Source organism: Solanum tuberosum, unplaced genomic scaffold (assembly GCF_000226075.1).
Source record: "Solanum tuberosum cultivar DM 1-3 516 R44 unplaced genomic scaffold, SolTub_3.0 scf00358, whole genome shotgun sequence".
Classification (NCBI taxonomy): Eukaryota; Viridiplantae; Streptophyta; class Magnoliopsida; order Solanales; family Solanaceae; genus Solanum; species Solanum tuberosum.
Window position 1 is genome coordinate 291,219 of NW_006239288.1, and position 23,497 is coordinate 314,715.

Consider the following 23,497-nt stretch of genomic DNA (forward strand, 5'->3'; position numbering starts at 1 on the left):
ATTATTATTATTATTATTATTATTATTATTATTATTATTATTATTATTATTATTATTATTATTATTATTATTATTATTATTATTATTATTATTATTATTATTATTATTATTATTATTATTATTATTATTATTATTATTATTATCATTATTATCGTTATTGAATTATTATTTTTCATAGTGATAACTCATAATTGAAATACTCCTCTCACATCATATTTATAAGTAAATCACCAAAATCGTTGCACGTATTCTTAAACTCAATAAATATGATACCTTGGAAGGGATCCACTTGGGTATTAGGTGGCTAATACATTAATAACACTGTAGGAAAAATCAAAAAGTCAGAGTGTCGTTTTAGCTCATTTTATGCTTATTAGGAATAATATATTTTGTCTATTTTTACTTGTTCACTATTGACTTGACACACTTCTTAAGGAGCAATAAATAATATGATAATTTTGCTATATCACTCTTTGAATACAGTAAATTCAATATTTTGGAAAATGACTATATAATTAATAATAAAGGTAAATGTTCTAAACTAAACAAGTAAAAATGGCTATCTATTTTTAATATAATAGACAAATAAAAGTGTGTAGAAAAAATGCTGTTATTTTGTCTTGAATTTCGAAAACAGCACTTATTTTAGAATTATTTTTTTATTAAAGTGATACTTATTTTTAAAAAAGCAAAGACTAATATTTTGTGTTACTTTTCTAGTGAAGTTTGTGGTGTTAAAACTGACAGAAAGTATGCTTATTGTTTAGATTTTATTTTTGTTGTTATTGAAACGAAAACAACACTTTTTTTATACTTGAGTTGCTATGAACCAAGTTATCAAAAGACGAGTTATTGCGAAAGCAGACCAAGATGGTGCATTTACCTTTTATAATGTTGTAACATAATTTCTTATTTTAAAAGAAAAACTTATCAAACAACTTTAATTTTGCACAATTTATCTAATTTTTTTCACGATTGGATTAGAGATATTCCACATTTATATAATGGAGCAAGTTACGAAGAAAAATGGTATAAATAATGCTAGATCTATAGCCATCACTAAATAGAGAAAATGAAAAAAAAAAAGTTTTTCCAATCAAATAGACACATGGCAATCAATGATTCGTGTGAGCCGATCACTTTCCTTTTTTAAAAACTAGCATTGGGCAAGAAGGAAAATATTACTACTACTTTGAAGTTGTTCAAGGAGTGATAAGACTCTTGCATAGTTAAAGATCGTAATGAACAAAAGAAATCACGTCTCACGTTATTAAATACAAAAAAAAGAAAAAAAAGAGATGCTCTCCCAAACGCACATTACAAACTGAACCAAATATATATCCATCAAGAATTTATATAGTCGATCCAAACTACTTAGTGACTGAAGCTTGGTTGTTTAGAAGGATTTGACAGTTTATAAAATATAAAATTTTCCAACAATTTAGGATACAGATAGTAACACTTTATAATTAAGGCTCATTTTGGCATGGGTTAAAGAAATTTAGAACAGTTTTGTCATTTGCTGACCAGAAACTTATGTGCTCCAACCAAACCTGTTTGCTGGTGCCTATTATTAAAGCTATATATGCACAAGAGCCAGTTTCTTCACTGTGTTCATCGATAAACATGAACCACCCGTGCCATTCATTTCTGCTTGTGTTCATCGATGATCGTTCAGGAACAGCATTTTACTCAACATGCTTGATAATTCAAAAGAAACGAGGGAAATCAGTCTAAAACAGCAGGTAAAAAGCATATAATTTCATCTGGAGCGAGGAAATACCATGTTCGATACTCTTTAACTTCTAATTTGAATCTGATGATCGGACTCCATGTCGTTTGAAGAACTCACGAAATCCATAAGCACTTAGATCATAGTTGAACTGAAATAAGAAGAATATTTTAATGATCAGAACCACTTCAAAATACAAGATGAGTGTGGTTTACACAATAACTTTCCAACGTGCTATTGTTCTGTCATTCATGAGATAGATCTCACTCAGATACAGTGTGATTGGTGGAGATAAAGCAGAAAAGTAAGATTACAATGGCAGACAACTTTTGATGAAGCAAATGATGGAAATAGAGAAGGTGGCACGATATTAGTTTTGTGAACTCGATACTAGACGTTATAAAATAACTAGTAACAAATTGGACTCACTAGAACAGCACTGATGACCATTCTTCTTGTGCTAGGTAATATTACAAAGAAGACATGCATGAAGAAGAAGGACAAGCAAGGAGACACTTGAATCCAGTTTGCAACAGATTTTGGACTACTATCGCGTTGTATGATTGTTGAGCTTCTCCTTCACGAGGATCTTATTAACCTGAATATTGAAACTAACAACATTCACCTAGAATAAAGTTGGTCATGGACTCAGTATCTGGTGGCTCCGTTAATAGGTGAATTTGGAACATGCAGCTAAAATATTATTTTTCTTGTTAATTTGTCACCTTTATAGGACTTAAATTTCTTCTAAAAGAAATGCAAGAGGGAATTTTCCCTGCCACCTATAACCTGAAGAAGTTGTACGAATAACCATAATGAATCTTTAACCAGCTTTGAGTATAAAGGAGGAAACAGAAAAAATAAAAGAATTGGATTCAACATTCGGGCTTGATGACAAGTAAGCACATTTGCAAGAATTATAGAATGCAAACATTTGGTAATAACTTCCTAAGATTTGAAAAAGTGGAACAAGGACAACTAACTGTATGGTACGATTAAGATAGTCTAACAACTCTGCATCCTGATGTACCCAATAGCTTATGGTAGTCACAGTTTTCAAGAGCAAGCAGCATACAAGCTAATGAAACAAAGAAGATAGAAAGCAGCAATGTCAGTAAAAGCCATCATTGCATCAATTAAAGGATGAAGCAATGCAAAGCGAGGGGCTATCAATAGGGCGCTTCAAACAATGACGCACAATCCTAACGAGAAGCAGTTGATTCTTTGAATCTCAACTTTAAGGAGTTGGATTAATATCAACATCTGTGTAAATTGGATGCTAAAATTAGTTATTCAACCGTGAATTGATATTTATAGTACTAAATTTGTATGTTTGGTACTTTTTAATTTCCGTAGCTTGTGCACTTCTCTTCAGAGAAGCATCCGCTTCACCTATCATCTTTCTCAAGTTTCATAGGCTTTATCGATTTTTTACGCTTTTCGCTTTAAAAAACATTGACAACAGAGAGCGCATTTGGAAGACTATTCATCATGTGCATTACATGGACTGTTTGGTTAGGAAGGAACAAGAGATGTTTTGAAAGGAAGATAGAACACACTTCTTTTGTAAAGTTAGATGTCTGCAAAATTTATACTTTTTGATGTAAGGTGCAAGGATGGAATGACACAAATTTTGGATTTTTCAGACTCTCTGAGGCTAGGAGAGCTTGTAAATTCTCCCATTTTAAATATTACCTTTACCTCATCAAAAACAAGAAAAAGCTAATGGAACAAATGGCACTAACTATAAAAGAAGTTATAAGGTATGATTTCAAATTACACCAACTACAACTTCAATGTAGCCACAGCAAAATCTTCATTACGATATAATTTTGCACATAAAATTTCAAGGACGAAGCAAATATTAATTATCATTTTCTCTACAGATACTTCACAAACATGAGAACTTACAGGTAAAACTTTGACAGAGTATTTGGTAATATTAGGATCAGCAACCCTGCCCTGAGCAGCTGCCTGGTAGAGTGCAAACCAGAATCACTCAGTTGAAGATAAAGAAAAAAGAAATTTATGGCTAGGTGAAGCCACAAAGCTAACAAATATCCAAGCACCAAGCCCTTGCTATTGACGAACTGTGAGACATATCAAATAGTGTAGCAGAGACATCAAATACACATGCAGAGAAAAACAATAAACAAACTAAAGTAGCATTAATTTAAAAACGGTAAGAGAAAAGAAAGAAACAAAAGAAATCGCAAACTCCCACTTCTGGATATAATTGAACAGTTCATCACTTCTACAAGTAATACTAAAGAGTTGAGTATACCCTACAAAATGTTCCAGTAACTCATTTGCTGAAGAGGTTTTCTCACTAAAAAACCATATCAATTCAATCATGTCTTCTATGATACGAATGTAAAATGTAACTCTTAATCTTTTGTCCCAAATCAAAACTATGTAATATGTAAAGGACAAAGTGAGAGATTGTTTTATGCCCTGAAACTACAGAGAAAATAGAGTAAGCAATAGAAACTTGTGACTCTCTTTCCAGATTATTAAACTATTGCTCGGACAGAAAGAGATAGAGGGGGGAGGAAGGATGAGAGAAACTCCTGGAACGTCATGGCAATAAAGAGAAGATTACGTTTTGTTCATGTTTTGCTGTCTGTAGCGTAAGTTGGTAGTTACAAGCTTGCCACTAGCTTTTGGTTGGCTGTGCTTCAGCTAGATTATTCAATAGCTTGTTGTAAGTCACCAACTCATGATTGGATGATAATGACACTTTTGAGGTCAGGACATCATTTTATTAAGCAGGAAATAACTGAGTTTGTCAGGCAGGGATTAGACACAACAAAAAGTCCACCCCTCAAAATGCTGAAGAATTATGCATAAGATAAGGGATGTTTGGACCTCTAAGTATTCTAACAAGTCAAGCCTTTACAGCAGGCAGCATAAAAAACATATGACGACCTATCAAACTTCAACGGCACAAAGTCCTGAAGAATAAAACCACTCCCTCTCTTCACCCAGTGTATTCGATATAGCCTAATATTACGCTCTATTAGTTACCTACTATAAGTTTAATCACAAAGTAAATCCAGTAGATTATTCCTACTTTAGCAGAGTGTGAATCCGTGGAAGCCTCTTCTGCATCTTGCAATTGATTCTGAGGGGTGTCAATCATTCCACTACAGTTTGTATCTTTTCACAAATCAATAAATTTGTTTGCAAAAATTCAACACCCCCCCCCCCCTCCCAGTTGCCAGTTGTAGGCCAAGAGCATTCTCAATTTTTTTAAAAGGAGGAAGAAATTACGATGTATCAGATTAAAACAGTGTTTTCTTATTAGATGTAGCAAATCTGCAAATGCATCTTATTCTCTACCTCCGTCTATCGAGGCACTCATAAACCACACTTGCATAAACATATGATTCCCCGACTCAACAAAATTACCTGTTCTGGACTATGAAACATCTCTACAAATGGATATTCCTTCTTTTGTCTTGTTATGCAAAATCCCGGGTACTTTGGGCATTCGACCTGAACAATACAAAATAAAAATGAAACATGGACCGTGCATGAAAACATTTTAAGCTATCAAAATCCAATTCAAACAATGAGGTCTTTTCCATAATTCCAGCACTGAAAAATAAACTCATAGACCCCCAACACCCCAGATGCCTGAAGAGACTTTTTTGTACCATACTAGCAATTATATTCTATCTACACTTAAATGAGAAGTTCAAGAAGTGTCTTACACGTAAAAATTTTACATGTGGATAAAACTCGGCTGCAGACTCCTCAAAAACTTTGTCAAGATGTTTGCTGTAGTTACTCCTACAGCATCCAAAAAATTATATGATCCAGGGATTACAAAAGACATGAGAGGAAGGAAAAGAAACTATAAACTCATATTACTTGATCGTAAATGCAACGACTACCGGGTAGCCTTGATGAAGAAGTTGGACAAATTCCCTTTCCGAGGTAAAGTGAATAACTTTCGATGGCCCAAGATCCTTAGGATAGCCTGTGTAATACCTTCAAATACCAAAGAAAAAGTTAACCAGGCGTAAACTTACATCCAATTAATATAAAGCAAAACAGTGGCAGAGCCCAAACTTCATAAAGGGGATTCAAAAGTGTCATTCATAGTATTTGAACTTGCAACCTAAACCAAAATTAAAATTTTCTAGAATTTCCCCTCATGTCAAGGGAATTCAACAGCCTATATAATCCACCCTATTTACAAAGTATAATTTTACAGAGAAGGTAATTCAATTGAACCCCCTTTCTCCGAGTTATCTCAGGCCCTGAAGCAAAAACAGCACAGTAAAGCTAAGCAATCACTCTCTATACAATGCTAACATCTAGTGAACATGTCACGGCAGCAAAGCTAGCAACTTTAAGCAGAAAACAAATTATTTTAACAAAGATAAACCAAGACAGAAGTGAATGCGTGCAAATAATGCTAGTTAATAAGCTAAAGTTTGAGTGTTGAACATACTTGCAAGAGGAACGAAGGTTGACAAGGAAGTTGGTAAAGAATGATTGTTCCTCCATAACAATTAATCAAAATGCAGATTTAGTCTCCGTAGTATTATGCTATTAATTTCTTTAACAATATCCAAACCCTGTTAAAAGAGAACACCAAAATCTCTCAATTCAACAAGCAAGTTGAGATGCTGAATCGGAACAAAAAAAACTCAAATCTTCTAACCCAAATTTGATGCAAATCAAGTTTATTGCCAACGAGAAATCGAATTCAGAAATGAAAATGGAGAATTTCCATGGAATTCGAGATTTTGGAGAAAAGGGATACAGGGTTTTGCACTGCAGAAGAAGAAGAAGAAAAACAAAATGGTCCCTTATCTTTTGGGTTGGTTCAAAATTGTCCTATAAGTTAAATAATAATCATACCTCTAAAAAAACTTCATTTTATTGTTTCTAAAATCAAATCTAAATCTAATATGCAGAATTCAATAAATATTTAACAAAGATCAATGTTTTGGTGGGTTGCACCAAGGATTAATTCTTAGTCTATTTCTATTTGTTTTGGTGATAAATGTATTCACGCGACAAATTTAAGATGAGTTGTGGTGGTGTATGTTATTTTCGAATAGTATAGTTTTGATTGACGAAATTCGCGATAGAGTTAAAAGTTGATGTTTGAAGATAGACCCTGGAGTCTATAGGGTTTAGGTTGAGCAAGACCAAGACTGAATACTTAAGAGTGTAAGTTTAGTGATATAACAAATGAGGCTCATGTGGAAGTGAGATTTGATACACAAGTCAAAGAGGGGTAGTTTTAAATACTGGTAGATAGGAATGTATTATTGTCCCCCTTATTAGTAGTCAGAGTACTACTCTTGTAGTGAGTAGCTCTTCAATTTATATACTATATGTTGTTTCATCTAGTTCAATTATAAGATTTGTTATAGTACTATTAATTATTTTTGTTATTATCTATTGTCTCTTATACTTCCATTACGTCTTCTTCTAAACTATTTTTGTTTTGAGCCGAGCGTCTATCAAAAACCTCTCTATCTCAAATGTGAGATAGAGATAAGGTCTACATACACGCTATTAGGTCAGAGTTCAATTCCTAAGCCAACTCAAACTCAAAAGATATACTCCTTAGTGGCAAATAATTAAATGCAATAAATTGGAAGCTTTGATTAATAACTTATACAAGAGGAAGTCAAAAATAAACTAGGGAAGATACAAACCTACCTACCTTCCCTTTTCTAACTCTTAAACAAGGCTTGAGGGCCTATATATGCCATACATACCACAAGGGGGGGGATAAAAGGCATTCCACCATGTTACAACAGAATTAGCAAAACTTAGGATGGGAAGAAACTACCTTCTCCCCTCATACTATTAAACTTTACATCATTTTCACTTAATACCTTATATATTTGGAGAAACCACATCTAAACCATATGCATCTTATTCTCACAGATCCAAAGAATATGCAGCAAACAAGATATTTCAACTTTGGATTAAGCAATCATCAACCGGTCTATCGATCATAACCCATAGCTGCAACAGGGATCCTGACTTTGTGACCTCTGCTACCTTTCAGTAAAACCTCTCCAAAACTATAGGCTCCTGTTACTGATCGGACAGTGAGAGTTACCGTGAATTTCCTTGATGCACCGTGCCTTAAAGTCATTGCAGGAGGATTAGTTTCAATGGCAATTTCTGGAGCCATTCTTGCTGTTACAACATATGTTTCTTCCTCAGCAACATTTGTCACTATACGTGTGATTATTTGTGTTCCCACAAGGTGTGAAACTGCAATTGAGGGTGAGTTGAAATTTGATGGGTGACCAAGGGTGTAGTTGCATGGGGAATGCGTGAACTTCTTTATTTCCTGAGCATCAATTCCAGGCACAGTGCACAAGAACCCCAAATAATCTTGATAACCTAAAATCAATCAAACAAAAGCTAAAGCAGTTAGAACATATTGAAAACTTCGTTATCAAGTGTCAGACTGGAGCTCAGAAAGCTGTTTGCATATGGTATTCAACACTGTAGAGCTGCAAAAGTTTTGGAAAAAAACTATATATTATAACATTCCTGAAAGCCAAAAGAGCCATCACAACTCTCGCAAGTTAGCAAGAATACAATCTTCATTTACACTATATTTGATGAAGAGACAATCTTCCAACAACAACAACAATATACCCAGTGTAGTCCCACAAAGTGGGTCTAGGGAGCTTAGAGTGTACGCAGATCTTATCTCTAACTCCAAGGTGAGATAGAGAGGTTGTTTCCAATAGACCCTCGGCTCAAGAAAAAAACAGTCTAGAAAAAGACGTAATAGAAGTACAAGAGACTATAATATATAGTAACAAAAACAACAGATAGTAGTAGAACAGTACTACAACAAAATAATACTATAATCAATTTACAGGGAACCATACACAATCTTCCATTATACTATTCTATCCATATAAGTTTCTTATATGCAGGTTCAGCCACTAAAATTTCTAATATGCATTTATCTTTCTTCAATTGTACTTTACTCTTTCACACTCCTTGCTGCTTTCGGGCTGTGATGTGTGCCTAATCATACATGTGATGTTGCATTCCTAGCACTAGACCAAACCCTTGGGCCCAAGAGTGGAAAATTATCACAACTCGAGTGAGAAACAAGTTATTATTGCATGCTCGTGTATCATTCAAAGTTAGAAAGGAAACAACAAAGAGAGACTGAAAATCTTGCAAATAGACTATACAACTCAAGTGCATCAAAGGCAATTAGTCAATAGGATCCCCAGCTTTAGTAATTGTTAAAGGCACTAACTGTTCACAGTTAGCAAGAGGATTATCTAAGTAGGATTTATAATCTGCTTAGAAACAATACACTATATCAAAACTAGAGGGAAAGAGGAACAGAAGATCACCTGCATCAAAAATGAGTCCGGGATCCAGAGCTGCTCTAGGATTAACATGTCCACTTCCATAGTCAAATGGAGTAGCTGGAACAAGCATCAAGGTCTCAGATCCAGAATACTGTTGTGCTTGAAGCGGTCTCTCCGCCCTATCAATGGTTGATGAAGTTGTCATCAATGCTGATTTAATAGCAGCAGGGCTCCAATGAGGGTGGTGCTGCTTGATAAGGGCTGCTATTCCTGCTATATGGGGTGCTGCCATGCTAGTTCCAGAGATCAATGCAAATCCTTCACCTGATTCAGGCAAATATTTTGAAGTATGAACATATCATTGAAATACTGTTGGAGTACATTTCTTCTTGAGCCTGAACTTATAAAGCAAACCAAATGGACATAAATGAACAATTTTCTAGAGTATCAGATTATAATTAAGTCCATTAAGCAAGAGGAGCATCCAATTCAGGATACAAGGCATCTTTTATATTTCTAAATCGATAAAGAAGCCACAAACTCAACGGCTAGTTCATTGTTTATGTCCAAGTAAAAAGTAGGCTTGAAAATGAAATAAAGATGACTGCTTAAACATATAAATCTACCATCTAATGGACAACATAATCAATTTAATTGATTTACCTATAAGCAATAATATGAAGGCTACATACCACAATAGTTGGCTTCATCTGTCCCATTGGGAGCCCAGGCAGCCCAAATAAGAGAACCAGGAGCCAGTATATCGGGTTTCAGGAGATCAGCATCTTGAAAGCTGTAATCTTTGATATTAGGTCCTCTAGCAGAGAAGACAGCTACTTGAGGTGCAGATTTGTGGAGTATTGGCCTCAACCCATTCCCAATGCTTCCTGTTGATTTAAAGCTCTTAACACGTCCAGTCCAATCTCTTGAAGTGGTGATGTTGTAGTAGTTTACAAGCTCCTGAAAATAGAGACAAGCATACAACTTTAAATTATGTAAGAAAAAAAGAGAGTTATACCTATAGAAGCTAATTGAAATAGCATACAATGAGACCACAAGTTGAACACCAAACAATGATGTGAGTCATTAGAAGGGACAGCAATTACTTTTCTTCCTTCGGATGCTATATATGAAAAGAGATCAGTTATTATTTTTTTTCCAACATGTGTGATCCTATTTGCCTTAGTGGTAGGGAGACAAAAGACTAGTTATGTGTTGGACAAAGACACAGAAATCATATATATCACTAGAATGTAGTGCGGCATCATACAAACAGGACAGAACTACCATTTTCTGGACATGATATTTCATATAACCAAAAAAAGATTATTAACCAAGAAATGTCTATTTTATTATACGTGATTTCTAGCGCTTGAACTAACTAGATATTTTCATAATCTCTTATTGTCACATCCAGCAACTTCATCAATACATGTGATGTTGGTATCTTTGTATTTAATTATGTACTTCGTAACTTTTGTTTGACAATTTTCAAAGATTCCAACATTGCAAATAATGATGAAGTTGTTGGACATAACAATAAAGATTAAGAAAATATTCTAGTTAGTTTCAAGAGCAAATCTATAAGCATCATTCAATTGATCTATCCTATCAAGAATTAACTGGCCACCCTGAAAAACTTCTTAAGATACAAAAGAGGCTGGAAGTGATGTCCATTTGCGTGTAGGGGTAACAGAAGTCTCCTGGTTTCAAACATAAAATTAGAAAGAGAAAAAGGAAACTAGAGGTTCATGAGTGAATGGTGACAGACAAAAGCTTCCGTTGACATCTTGATTGTACTGGTTCAAATGTGCCTCTAAAACACATACTAGCGTCCATGCTTCTTAGTCGTACACTCAACCTTATCAGAAAAAGCAATTATCTTTCCATTAAAGAATCTCTCAAGGCAATATGCAACGTATAATAACTTTGCAAATAAATTTGTCTATTGCAAGAGACAAGAAGCTTAAAGGAAACCACAAACTATGACTTCCTACACAGAAAGCTAAAAGACAATAGCAATGACACGAATAGAAGAGTACAGAGTGTTGATACTTGCCATTGACATGGAAACATCTGTTATAAGAATCCCAGGAATTCTAACAGGAACCGGGTCAAATTTTGTTCCTGGTGAAGCATTTTCTACAGCAAGAACGAAGCCAGCAGCACCAAGAGCTTTTGCTGTTTCCGCGGCTTTTTTAATCGATGCTGTGCCAACTACGAAATTGAAAGAATAGCCACAAAGAAGGATGTTTCCCTCCACCAAATTCTTGTTTAAAACTTCTGGCCTTTGACAATCAGCAGGACTGTACTTAGTAACCGACGAATCCAAAAGAACATCATTTGCTGCTACCATAGTGAATGTCCGGTTCGGATGTGTGGAAGCTGTAGCAACCAGACGTTTTCTTAGTAGTGGCAGAGATTTAAAACAAAAAACTAAGTCTCTATATTAGCATGAGTGTAAAAATGGTCAAGATATAACACCCCACAGAAGCATCCCATAAATAAGGATCTCACTTCACATCATCAATAAGTATCTGACTATTCCCTTCTTTTTTATTTTCTATTTTTGGCTTCATTCAGTGATTACACTGTTTTGGGGATCTGACATTTCAAAAGCCACTGAACTTTGTGAAGACAGACAGGGAGAAGAGGGAACGAGTAAGGATATTACATGAACAGCAAGTCTGATGTTACACAATATCAATGATAGGGCAATTGAGGGCGTGGATTAGCCTTAATTGCATGATGTCGCAAGCACTAAATACCTATGGAAGGTTGATTGCATGGAAATGATGCCAGCTACAGTAAAGAAGCTGCTAAGCTGTTCTTCATGGTGCTGTTAAACCGGATGTGCTACTTTAAAACACAAAGATCATAAATTGATCATTACTCTGACAAGTATATGAATCAACGACATTATCAAATAAACAAAGAACAAAAAAGAGAGAAAAAAAAATGACCCAACCACAACAGAAAAGTTATAAAGAAACATCTCAAAACTTCAGCAATCATAAATTTTCTTCAAAGACCGAACAAGTAAAAGTTCTGGATCAAACATAAATGAATCATCCATTTGCAGTTAAGGTAAAAACAAAGGGCGATGGTGTCTAAAGATGATTTAGACTATTAATGAACTAACCAGAGAAAGATCAACTGATTGAGGGGCACCACTTAGAGTATGTCAAATGCATAAAAAGCTTACGTGATAGACCGAGTCCAGCTAAGACTTTCCCATTTCCTAATGTCAAATGATTTTTGTATCTACGATCATCAACTGCAGCAGCCACTGTTGCTATCCATGGACTATAAGACAACAAAGTTTTGGGGAAAGGACCTCCGTTTCCAGCAGCCTGTGCAATAAATACACCGGCTTTCACAGCTGAAAGAAGTGTAGCATCAAAAGGGTTCAAAAATGTTGTCTTTGTAGTTGCCGGTGGACTGTTTGGCCCCACAGAGAGATTAAGAATGTCCACACCATCATGAACAGCCTGTAAATAGAAGTGCTCTTTTATCAGTTTTACAGTCTAAAAGATGACACTATCACTGTAAGACCAATCAATTATAAAATTCAAGCAAATTTATTAGTTTTCTATACGACTTTCCAAATGAGAGTACACTAATCACAACATTTTACTAATCATGCCTCAAAAATACTTGCTAATTCCAAGTTGACTTCAGCTCTGATATGCTTTGAATGAACGAGTTGTACGTGGTGTTATTAAAACCCATCCCTTTGATGCTGAAAGTGAAGAATGTGAAACAAGGGGTCATCTCTTCATAGGTGAAGCCATGCGCTCAGGAGAAGTTTGAACATAAAGTGATCCCTACCGAGGTGCAGTTAGTTCTTTGAATCACAACTTAGAGGAGTTGAATTAATATCGGCATTATTGTAAACTGAATAGTTATTTTAGATGCAATTTCATTAAATAGTACAAATCGTGAAATCATTTTTTCATTCCTCTCATTCCATACCCAGAAAATGCAGAATGGTGTTGCTTCTCAAGCAGCTTTTCCTCCAGATTTTTGGAATCTCCAACTCTCACTTAACCATTGTCCATAACAACAAATTGATACTAAAACAATGAAAAAGCCAAAGACTTTTTCAGCAGTGATCCTGCAGTGTAGTAAATAATGATCTGTATCCTCCCTAGTCCCTACTATAATCCTTATCCATAGTGTATTTCCCTTGTGAGCAAACTTCACAAACATTTCCCCACCAATGACTTGTTGAAAATACTCCACCACAGAATCCCCAACTCTCCTTACACGGATATTGTCCATTTCCCCATTAAACCAGATGATATTGTTTTCTCCCCGTCCTTACATCCTATTGGAAGTCTCTCATCAAATCTCCAGTTGATTTGGGACTGGTGATGATATATACAACACTATATAAGGACGTGAAAAATTTGGAGAAGCTAGATAGAGATGATTATCCATATTGTCAATCACACTTGTTTGGGATTGAGGTGCTGTTGTTTTCATTGCCTCAAGCACCAGCTACCAAAGAGGACTTTTGTATATAAATTTTCATTATAAATGCATTTTCAAGCACCTAATGGGTATTGTAGCGCTTTTGAGTTCATATATCCTACTTCTCCAACTGATATCAATTTGAATTTGACGATCTGAAAATCGTGTCAAGCCACAGCAGTGTCCTAAAGAGATACCACAGCTATCTTGCATGTGATTCAGAAAGAATTAGTGTGTCGTCAGTGTGAGATATATACATTCCACCTAGTGTACAATATATACGTTCCACCTAGTGGACAATATATACATTCCACCTAGTGCCAATACATTACCCGGTCTTCGCCTTCTCGATAATATGTTGGCTATTATCCTAGACACTGCCCACAAAGGGTGATAGCTCAGATACAGGTATCATCTTTTTGCTTCTATTTTTCTGTCATTGTAAGGAAATCTGCTTTTACATTGTTTCTAGTAGCTTTGATATCTAGTTGATGTTTCAAGACTTCTAGTCTCAACTTGTATAAACTTTGGTTGTGACAAGATTTTAGAGCTAATCTTCCTTGGCTTTATCATTAGAAGTTTTGTTATGCCTAGGGAAACCATTTGGACTATATTGAGGAGAGAGACCATGTAACCAAGCAAATGGGTACCTTTCTGATTATTTTACTTTAAGGGCATACAAAAAGTGTCTGAGCCACAGAGGATAACTAATTCTCCAAGTGAACTCTTGTTTTTTAATGAAGGTCACTCGAATGTCCTCCTATCCACTGTTCTGAACTCAAATATGTTGATTACAACACCTATGCATGAAATTTCAGTGCCACTCAAATCCATTGTGCTGTTTATACATATGTATCATTTTCATTATCAATACCTGTTCAATAGCAGCAACTACATCTGCAACAAACCCTCCAAATAGCCTATATAGTGCCTTGTATACAGCAATTCTACAAGGAACAAGATTTCAATGCTTAGACCACTTTCTAATACTAAAGAGACCGGAAAATATGCTAGTCAAATCTTGGAAGAGTTGCATTGACTTACCTCGCACGAGGTGCCATACCACTTGCTCTTCCGAACTCAAATCCATGCATTCTGACAGGAATCCCATTGTTTCCAGCAGCGATAGCTGCTGTGTGGCTGGCAAAAAGTACAATTGATGTCAGTCTGGACACAAATATTGTGAAAGACAGTAGTGAAAAAAAATTAAAAAGATAAATATAGTCTATATGAGAAAAGTAGCTTTCAAATACAGAATCTGTTTGCATTGAAGCATGTTCAATAAAACAAAATGACGATGTCAACAGAATGATTTCCCATTAAAGCAGCTCTATGTATTGATGTTGGTAAAGAGTGGAAAAACTTGAGGTTCCACAAGATGACAATAATGTTTTGTTGTTAGTAATCACTAAGTCTGTATCATTTTGGTGATAAATCAAAGGTACTTGGTCCTAGTACACACTTAAGAATAAAATATTTCTGTATACAGGCAACGATGCAGTTTCTTAAGTGAATATAGCTACTTCTCAACTCCCACAAACTGCTAAATTTCTTTTAGCATCAGCAATTGTGTAAGTCATTGCCAAGAAAAATTGAAGTTTACCCAACAGAACAGCAATTGGAAAACAATATTACTTAGCTTTTAAAACACAATGAAGTTAACATCGTAAATAACTAAGCTCAAACCTTCCGTGTCCGTCACCGTCTAGAGGAGAATCAAAATCAATTGCAGGATTAAATGAACCAGCTGCTTTTGCAGCTTCCGCAAAATGTTGAGCACCTATAATCTTCCCATTGCAATAGTCTTTCTTGGTGTTAGGATCAATTTCACATTTTCCTCTATATTTTGGAAGTGGTCCATAGGGCTCAGTGTTGTGGCTTGCAAAGCTTGGATGGTGTGGATAGATGCCAGAGTCGATGAAACCTATTATGATATCCTCGCCTGCCCGGTCAAATCCACCACCTGTCGGCCAAACTCCTGTAGGAAGCCCCAAAAACTGTGGCGTGTGAGTTGTAAGTCTCTTCACCTTCCAATCTCTCTCCACAGACTTCACACCAGGAGCTCGTCTGAGGATTTCTGCCTACTAATGTATTCTTTATGTAAGAAAATACAGGTAGAAAAATACTGATCATGCTCAACAATAAATAGAAGGAAAAATAAGAGTGGTCTCTGAAAGAGCGGAGTGTCACCTGCTCATGTGAAATATGAGCTGCGAAGCCATTAATTAGATGACGGTAGCTGTAGATTTTCTTGTAGGTCCCACGGTCAAATAGCAAAGCTAGAAGCATATCATGCTTCTTTTCCAAATGTTGGGCATAGGATGTAACCGATTCACTGAAAGCACAATGGAAATAAGAGTAAGCACATCACAGACAGTCATCTGAAAGAGAGAACTAAAGGTAGTGACATGCTAATATCGAATGAGAACAAAGCTTCTTGTACAAATTGAGAACTCTCAGTATGTATGGTATGACAGAGAGCATTTTCTTGAGAATGTTTTCCATCATGAAGACTAAAGACTTTTCTGGTGTTTTGATTACCCCAAAACATTTCTTAAGAAAAAAACGATCATTTGAATGGAAAAATATAACTTCCCTCACTTATGAGTTATGAGCAAAAAACATTTCTTTTACAAATATCCCAACTGTTACTCTATACTAATTGCTCCAACCAACACTTAAATATTATTATCAATCTTTAACACTCCAAACTTCATCAAACTTATCAATGCAAAACACTAGCAAACTGATAACATTTTGAACATGTTAATACCAACCAACTGATGACATTATCAACACCCTTAAAATAAATATTTCTACTCACTATCCAAACACTAGAAAACATTTTCAAGGAAATCATTTTCGAGGTAAATATTTCATTTTATATCGAACTCAAACCTGTTTTCATCTTTTTTCTTTTTAGGAACATCGTAGTATTATTGTTTACAAGTGAGCATCGTGGAACAAAGTGAACATTGTACAAAATGCACATGCATGGAGAATTAACCACTTATGTAAAAATGAGTATCAAAGAAATAACATTACAATGTCACACTGATTATATTACCAAGCTCTACAAATTTCAGAACTATCACAGTTTTTGTCATGACTCAATACCAATTGTAACACCGCTTTCCTTTGTACAAAAAATACAAATGCATGGAGAAATAATCTTTTATGGAAAATAAATTTCAAAGCAATAACATAACAATGTCACACTGATAGTATCACATTTTTGTCACAACCAATTGTAACATCACTTTCCTTTCTAACCTATACCTAAAACTGAAAGTAAAATTTACATGAATGAAAATTTGATAGGTTTTAACAAAACTTGAAAAGCATCCTTAAAACTTAGCTTAGTTCAGCAACTGATTCCAAGAAAAATCAACTGACTGAAAAATAGTCATGCGACAGTTTTTGCAATCTCTCCTAGGTACTCTAGTTTTAGCTCTAAACAAATGCATTTTGCACAAACATAATATATTCTTCATCTTTTTTTCCTCTGATAAGTTAACTGTTAATTCCAGATGATTTTGTTTCCTTGAATGAAAAAGACAATGAAAGATACTAGATGTTAGTTACATCAGCATCCATCTGAGTGGAAAAAAACAAATAAGTCATTAATATAAAAAACTTGAGAAAAAGTCAAACAAAGTTTTAAGAAGTTATCAACTCCATAAGCACCATCCTAAAATGGATATTTGAAAAATTGAGGTGATGGCACCTAACAGCTTTAACAAGATTATTTATTTTCTCGTCAATTATTAAAAGTCATCAAAAATATCAAATGAACCATGTAGCCACATAGACAGACTAATCAACTGTTATTTTTTCATTATTTTTTTTTTCTATGACAAGGGAACCCACAACCTCTACCCTTTGGGTGTGCACAGGGTAAACCCCGCTCCTGTGCAATAGCTCGCAAATCACACATAGAGTTAAGTCACACTAGGCAAGCACTGTGCGATGAGCTCGACCCAAAAGGCCAACCCCCTGCTATCGCAAGCGAGAGGTTTCGAACTCGAGACCTCCATTATGTCAAACCATCTGAGCCACCCCGAAGGGTACTAATCAACTGTTATTTTCACACTTCACCTCATGATGTTCCAACAACTGATGGAAAAAAAGGTGAAATAAGAGAAAAGCAAAAGAAGTGGTCATACCTAGTGGTATCAATTTTTTCATCAGACTCTGCAGCAGTGGCTTCAAAACCATCAATGCCACCTTTATAGCTTATGACAGGCTCTCCTTCAACTGTCACTATGTAGATTTCAGCCTTCCCAACATTCAAGATACTGAATAACAAGACAATAACAACACTAAACCACATCTCTCCCATTTCAGCACAGTCTCTTCAGACACCTCCAAATCCAAGATGCCTACAGTGTCTGTTTCAATCCACGCAATAAATCAAATCCAAAATACCAATAAATAACACAATTATTACAAAGTTTCACACACACACACACAGTAGCACACACGTGTAACTTTGGAATTCACTAAGCCAAATACTGAACAAACTAGTGTTAGTACTATATGCATCATTTCTTGTACCCACCTCACAAAAGCAAGAAATCACAAAGAAGAACTCACTCCAGCTCAAGAAACTCAAAGGGTATTCATAACTTTTATCTATTTCAAAGCAATTATTCAAAAAATACAGAAAACCCCAGATGTCCAATACCATAAAATACCATTATTGTACAACTTTGCAAACTAACAGTAGAGTAAACTTGTGTTGTACTCTATGCATCACCCCTTGTACCCACCTCAAAAATCAAGCAAAATACAGAGCACCAATATTCCTAGCTCAAATAACTTAAAGGGCATTCACAATCTCTACTGCTAAAACAGAAGTAGTAATATAAGTTGATCCACAAGCTGAAGCAAAACCCCTTCTTCTTCTTCTTCAACTACATTACTTGAAAAATGTGTTTAACTTAGAAGTGAAGCAGCTAAAGCAAATCAATGAAAAAGCACAAAAACCCAACTAAGAAAAAGAAGGAAAATAAAGAAAGGTGAGATCTTTAGTCACAAAATGATCCAAGTAAAGAATAAAACCATCAAAAATGGTAAATATGAACTCTTTTTTCAACCAGACAAAGAAGGAATATATGTATATTTTTACTTTTTGTGTATCAATGGAAAAGCAGAGGCACCATGAAGGATCACACAATGATGAAGTTGTTGATGTAGCTTTGTTGGAGGGTCACTACTCAAGGAGAGTAAAAAAGTAGGGAATGCAAAACCTATAGATACAGAAAATTGTATCTATTTGTAGAGAGAGAAACAGAGTGATGTGTGGGGAAAAAAAACTTCGGGGCACCTTTGGTTAGAAAATAAGCTATTCCGAAATTAATTATTTCATCCTCAATACCAAACAAAAATACTTCATTTGTTCACTTTTATTTGTCATGTTGCGTTTTTCAAAAGTTAATTTAACTAATTTTTAAAGTTAAATTAGATTATATTAATTAGATATCTTAAACAAAAAATTTAGATATTCAAAAATTATATGAAAAGTACTATAAATTGCGATTTTCCGCATATCAATATAATGAAAAAATATATCGTAAAATGTTAGTCAAAGTTCTTATAGTTTGATTCTAAAAAAGAAAACTATGACAATTAAAGTGGACAGAGGTAGTAACAATATAATTTCAAAATAACTAAACATGAAATAAGCTCATCCTAAAATTAATCTCAAAATTAATATTATTTTTAAATAATAGCATCGTATAATTTTCTTTCATATATATGATTTTTACAAAGCAATAACAATAATATCAATGTATTTAATATATCCTATAAGTGAAATAAATAAAAAAGTAAAGTGTATGTAAATTTTAGTTTTATCTTTAAGATGTAATGTAAAGTAATTGTTACTAATAAACCTTAAGCTCAAAATAAATTTGAAACAATAAAAAAGGCAATAAGAGTGGGAGAATAAATATCCGGAAAAGGCACAGCTAACGCACAGGAGGAGCCTCAGGCAAGGGACACCCGATAGTATTTATCGTAAGGCGCCCCCGCAAGATCCCTTAGCCTCTCTCCATCCTCCTGACGAAGATTTCTTGACGCAGTGCGGGCACTGGATGGAAAAGACAGAGGAACAACCCACCAGAAGGGCTTCGTCGATCCTCTCAAATTTTTTATCCTGTTGAAGGCTTATGAATCGTTTTGACTAAAGAAAAAAAAGTGCCAAAGTAAAATGGTATAGATAGGGGAGGTTCATACAAAACCGTTCGATCTTTAAGATTTTTTAGCATCTAATTCATTATATTCTTAAAGTCATGAATGCATATTTATTATTTATTACAAGTTTAATAATTTTTTATACATGAATTTAGATAGACGTAATTATCATATTAAATAATTTTTACTATAATATAAATAATTTATATAACTAACTTCAATTAAAGGCTATTATGATTATTTTAATATATAATTTTTTATTTTTTATTTATATTTTTTTTGTTTTATATTTGTGATGCTTTTATCTGTTTTTTACTGTAGAAACGCGTTTAGACTAAATCACCATAGATGGAGGAGTTTTGTATGAAATCATTATTAACTAAAAGAAAAAAAAAGTTTTTCTTGTAATAATTACAATAGGGCCATCTTTTTTTACAAAATAACACTTTTACCCATGAAAAAATAGACATGATAATATTAGGACAAAAAATTTCTAAATCTACCATACAAGAAAGAGAAGAAAAAAAAATGGATTTTTCCCTCGTCTCAAACTAACAGTCGCTTTTGCTTAAAAAAAGTATGTATGTCAAAATAATTACAGCATTACTTTACGAATTCAAGAATGCTAAGAATTTAAGAGGAAATAATTAATCTACGTTATTAAAAAAGAATAATTAAGTAAATATTATTTATATTTTATGGATGTTAAAAAAATAAAGCGACAATTAAAATGAATTTTCTAATTAACAATTAGATTTAGATTCTTTGGCAATACACTAATGACAAAAATTACTGTTAAAGATAAGAAGTCACAAGATGAGAGTTTCCATGTTATTTTGGAAAGCATCTTATTGTATAGATTATAAAATTAATATTGCACTTTAATCCATATTAGGAATAAGTAAGCTTAAAGCTATATCATGTGACTTTTTAATGCTTGGTTTTTGCTAAACTTCATATTCATAGCAACAAGGTACTAAATTGTATTTCATAACATTTATTTAAGATTTGAAATGTTCCTTTTGAAGATATTCGATAAATACAAATGACACTTTAAATTTAATATATTTCAGTGTTTGTATATATGTTTGAGTAGAAAGAAATATACACATATTCACATCGATCATCGTTATATTATTACCATACCTTAAAGAAACTATTTACTTTTAATTATTTTTTGTTTAATATAAGCAATATTTAATTAGAGCTACAAAATAATATTATAGGCTATCTTAATATATTTGAATCAATACTTAATCATATAACCACATAATTTGAAAATTTATAAACCTTAGAAATCAATTAGCTAAATAATTAAAGTTTGATTGCTATACCTAATTACAAATTTAAATACATTAAGGGGGTGTTATGACATTTTTGAAAAGTTTTAGGGTATACAATTGGAAATTTGATATTTGTTTTTACTTTTATAGCTGTAAAAAAGTTCACGCCATTAATTAATTCTTCAAAAAGTTATTTCATCATGACACATACTTTTGAAGATTGAGTAATAAGAGACAATTATTAAATTTATTTTACTTTTTAGATTATGAAGTCAAAAAGTGAGAATTAAATAATGTTAAGTAGTTGGATTTTCATTTCCCATTTTTAGTGGGTTGAAAATGAAGTATTTCAATTACATTGAAGAGAAAGATTGAGCCTATAGTCACAATCACATTTCCTCCCTTTGAAAATAATTTTTGAATAATTGAGTGGACTTATTGCAAAGAAAATAAATTACAATTAAATGTTGTTTGTATTTATTGTGTGTACTTTATTTATTATGTTTATGTGAGTTGAGAGATTGCTCGAAAATAATTTTTTTTCTATATTGTGTATATATCATTCTCAGATTTTATTAAATCACATTCATGTTATTATTATTGTAGTAGAATTGGCTTGTTTAGTCTAAGTCACAAATTTAATGTTCTGAATTTCAATGTATTTCATTCTTCTTCACAAAAAGTCTATTTATATTTTGGTCATATTTGTTAAATTGTATAACCACGTCATTTAAAAAGGTTTAATTGTTGTGCAAGTATTTTATGGTTAAAAACTAATAGTTTAGTATACGATTTTGTGCATTAATTTATTATAACTATGAAATACTCATCTTTTGTGAAAAACTATGCTTACCGAGTGACTCACAATCGATGAAAATTTCTCTTTTTTCAATCGTTATTTCGAATACCAATGAATAAATTTCAATAGGCAAGGTCTATGCCTTTTTAATTTCATAAAAGGCATATAATAAAGTATTAATACACATTCATAGTACAATAGAGTGAATCTTCTTATAGAAATAGAATAAAAAGTCAAAGGCTTTGACCTAATATGGATTGAGAAAATTGACTCAAGAGCCAACTATTTCATTATGAGCTCCATTCTAGAATTTGGACCTAATTAATACTAAATAAATTTGATGAAAACGATAATCATGTGAGCTAGTTAGATGTGCAGGGCAAAAGGCTCATAGTATCCCCTTTGATTGATTCAATTGTTTTCTTCGCTTTGATAATGAATCACCTACTAAAGAGGCAGGCCTAGACGTACGCCTTATTTGGTACAATCCCTATCATGAGATAATATACCTACACACTTTCATCGATTTTATTTTTTTTAATCGAAAGATCAAGAGCTTCCTGTCGAGACTTTGGACTACACATACTTCGTGAATTTATGAAAGCAAAAGATTTATTGAAAAAGAAATCTTAATAATTCATTGATGAGGATGTAAGAACAAATTAAAGATTAAGTCATGCATTTTGAGATATGAGAAGTCACGAGTTAATCATATAAATAAAATAAGGATTGGAAGTGTAAATATTCATTCAAAAAGACTTTTTTTTTTAATTGCATGATTTAGGACAATACAATAAAGGACAAAATAAGAATTTGGATATTTACTCATGTAGTACTTCATTCAATAAATATATAATATCCATTGTAAAGATATTATCATCTACATCTAGAAAGTTATTTTTCAGAAGAAGTTTGTACAATTTGAAAAGAATTTTAATTGATCAAAAGAAGAATTTACTTTAACTAATATGATTCACATTACCATCAGTTTCCAGCTATTATTCTCCTCCCAAAAGGGTGAGAGTGTGGGGGGAGGGGGGTGTTCTTACACGTTATTTATCCGTATGTCATTGAAAACATCATTTTGAAAACTCCAGAATCAATAGTAGCAGGATTTCCATGATAATAACATAAATAAATATGTCAAATTATTTTTGCAAAAATTATTAAATTAAAAAAAATGATAGCACAACAAACAAAATATTTGAAGATACACATACGAGATTTGCTTGTTACTAATATATTATTACCTCTCTTCTTTTTTAGATCCCTTGTTTAATTTCAATTGTAGAATTGATCGTGTCATGTAGAGAAAATGAACTACTTGTATTTATTTATCATTGATTTCATTCAATTACGTATTCTATACCGACAAACTCACCGCTTATTTCATGGATCCACAAAATCTAAAATTTGAATTTGTATAAGCGATAGAAAATATGATTTAATTTGATGCAAAACAAAATAAAAACTTATTCAAAATTGACATGTCGCAAATTCTCTAGAAAGAGAGAGGGGCATGTGGGAAGGTGGGAAGGTGAACACAAATGGTGTATGACTATGCAAGTTTTTCCCTCCAATATATGTTGAAGTGTAGTAATCGATTGGACATCTAACTGTACCGACTCGATTCGTCGTTACTAAAGAGCATCTCGTGCGGAATTTTAAAACTTTGAAAATA

General features: G+C 33.4%; 2 protein-coding genes across 4 annotated transcripts; both read right to left on the reverse strand.

The window, feature by feature from the left end:
• Positions 1-1,313: 1,313 nt before the first annotated feature.
• Positions 1,314-6,560, reverse strand: LOC102584570 (uncharacterized). 2 transcript variants are annotated; one of them, XM_006361572.2, is made up of 8 exons: positions 6,408-6,560; positions 6,195-6,321; positions 5,609-5,728; positions 5,449-5,527; positions 5,144-5,230; positions 3,644-3,706; positions 1,784-1,883; positions 1,314-1,700 (listed from the first exon to the last, which is right to left on the reverse strand). In XM_006361572.2, exons 2-7 carry the CDS (start codon positions 6,248-6,250, stop codon positions 1,806-1,808), a joined length of 483 nt encoding a protein of 160 aa, XP_006361634.1. In that variant the 5' UTR covers positions 6,251-6,321; positions 6,408-6,560; the 3' UTR covers positions 1,314-1,700; positions 1,784-1,805. The 2 variants fall into 2 exon arrangements, with proteins under 2 accessions (XP_006361634.1, XP_006361633.1); XM_006361571.2 differs by having other exon boundaries at positions 6,195-6,560.
• Positions 6,561-7,338: 778 nt separating this feature from the next.
• On the reverse strand, positions 7,339-18,810 carry LOC102585115 (subtilisin-like protease SBT2.5). 2 transcript variants are annotated; one of them, XM_015315402.1, is made up of 12 exons: positions 18,668-18,810; positions 18,309-18,494; positions 17,703-17,927; positions 15,727-15,871; positions 15,223-15,617; positions 14,581-14,676; positions 14,411-14,483; positions 12,266-12,551; positions 11,120-11,445; positions 9,753-10,020; positions 9,103-9,384; positions 7,339-8,119 (listed from the first exon to the last, which is right to left on the reverse strand). In XM_015315402.1, exons 3-12 carry the CDS (start codon positions 17,876-17,878, stop codon positions 7,713-7,715), a joined length of 2,454 nt encoding a protein of 817 aa, XP_015170888.1. In that variant the 5' UTR covers positions 17,879-17,927; positions 18,309-18,494; positions 18,668-18,810; the 3' UTR covers positions 7,339-7,712. The 2 variants fall into 2 exon arrangements, with proteins under 2 accessions (XP_015170888.1, XP_006361635.1); XM_006361573.2 differs by lacking the exon at positions 18,309-18,494.
• Between the last annotated feature and the right edge of the window lie 4,687 nt (positions 18,811-23,497).

Excerpts from the sequence above, each read along its gene's own strand:
- LOC102585115 (XM_006361573.2), bottom strand. The coding sequence starts at position 17,878 with ATGGGAGAGATGTGGTTTAGTGTTGTTATTGTCTTGTTATTCAGTATC. Across the intron at positions 14,484-14,580 it reads GGTATGGCACCTCGTGCGAG|AATTGCTGTATACAAGGCAC; the intron begins GTAAGTCAATGC and ends TGTTCCTTGTAG. Across the intron at positions 11,446-12,265 it reads AGCTGGACTCGGTCTATCAC|CTTCCACACATCCGAACCGG; the intron begins GTAAGCTTTTTA and ends TGGTTGCTACAG.
- LOC102584570 (XM_006361572.2), bottom strand. The coding sequence starts at position 6,250 with ATGGAGGAACAATCATTCTTTACCAACTTCCTTGTCAACCTTCGTTCC. Across the intron at positions 5,729-6,194 it reads AACCTTCGTTCCTCTTGCAA|GTATTACACAGGCTATCCTA; the intron begins GTATGTTCAACA and ends TGGTATTTGAAG. Across the intron at positions 5,231-5,448 it reads CACATGTAAAATTTTTACGT|GTCGAATGCCCAAAGTACCC; the intron begins GTAAGACACTTC and ends TGTATTGTTCAG.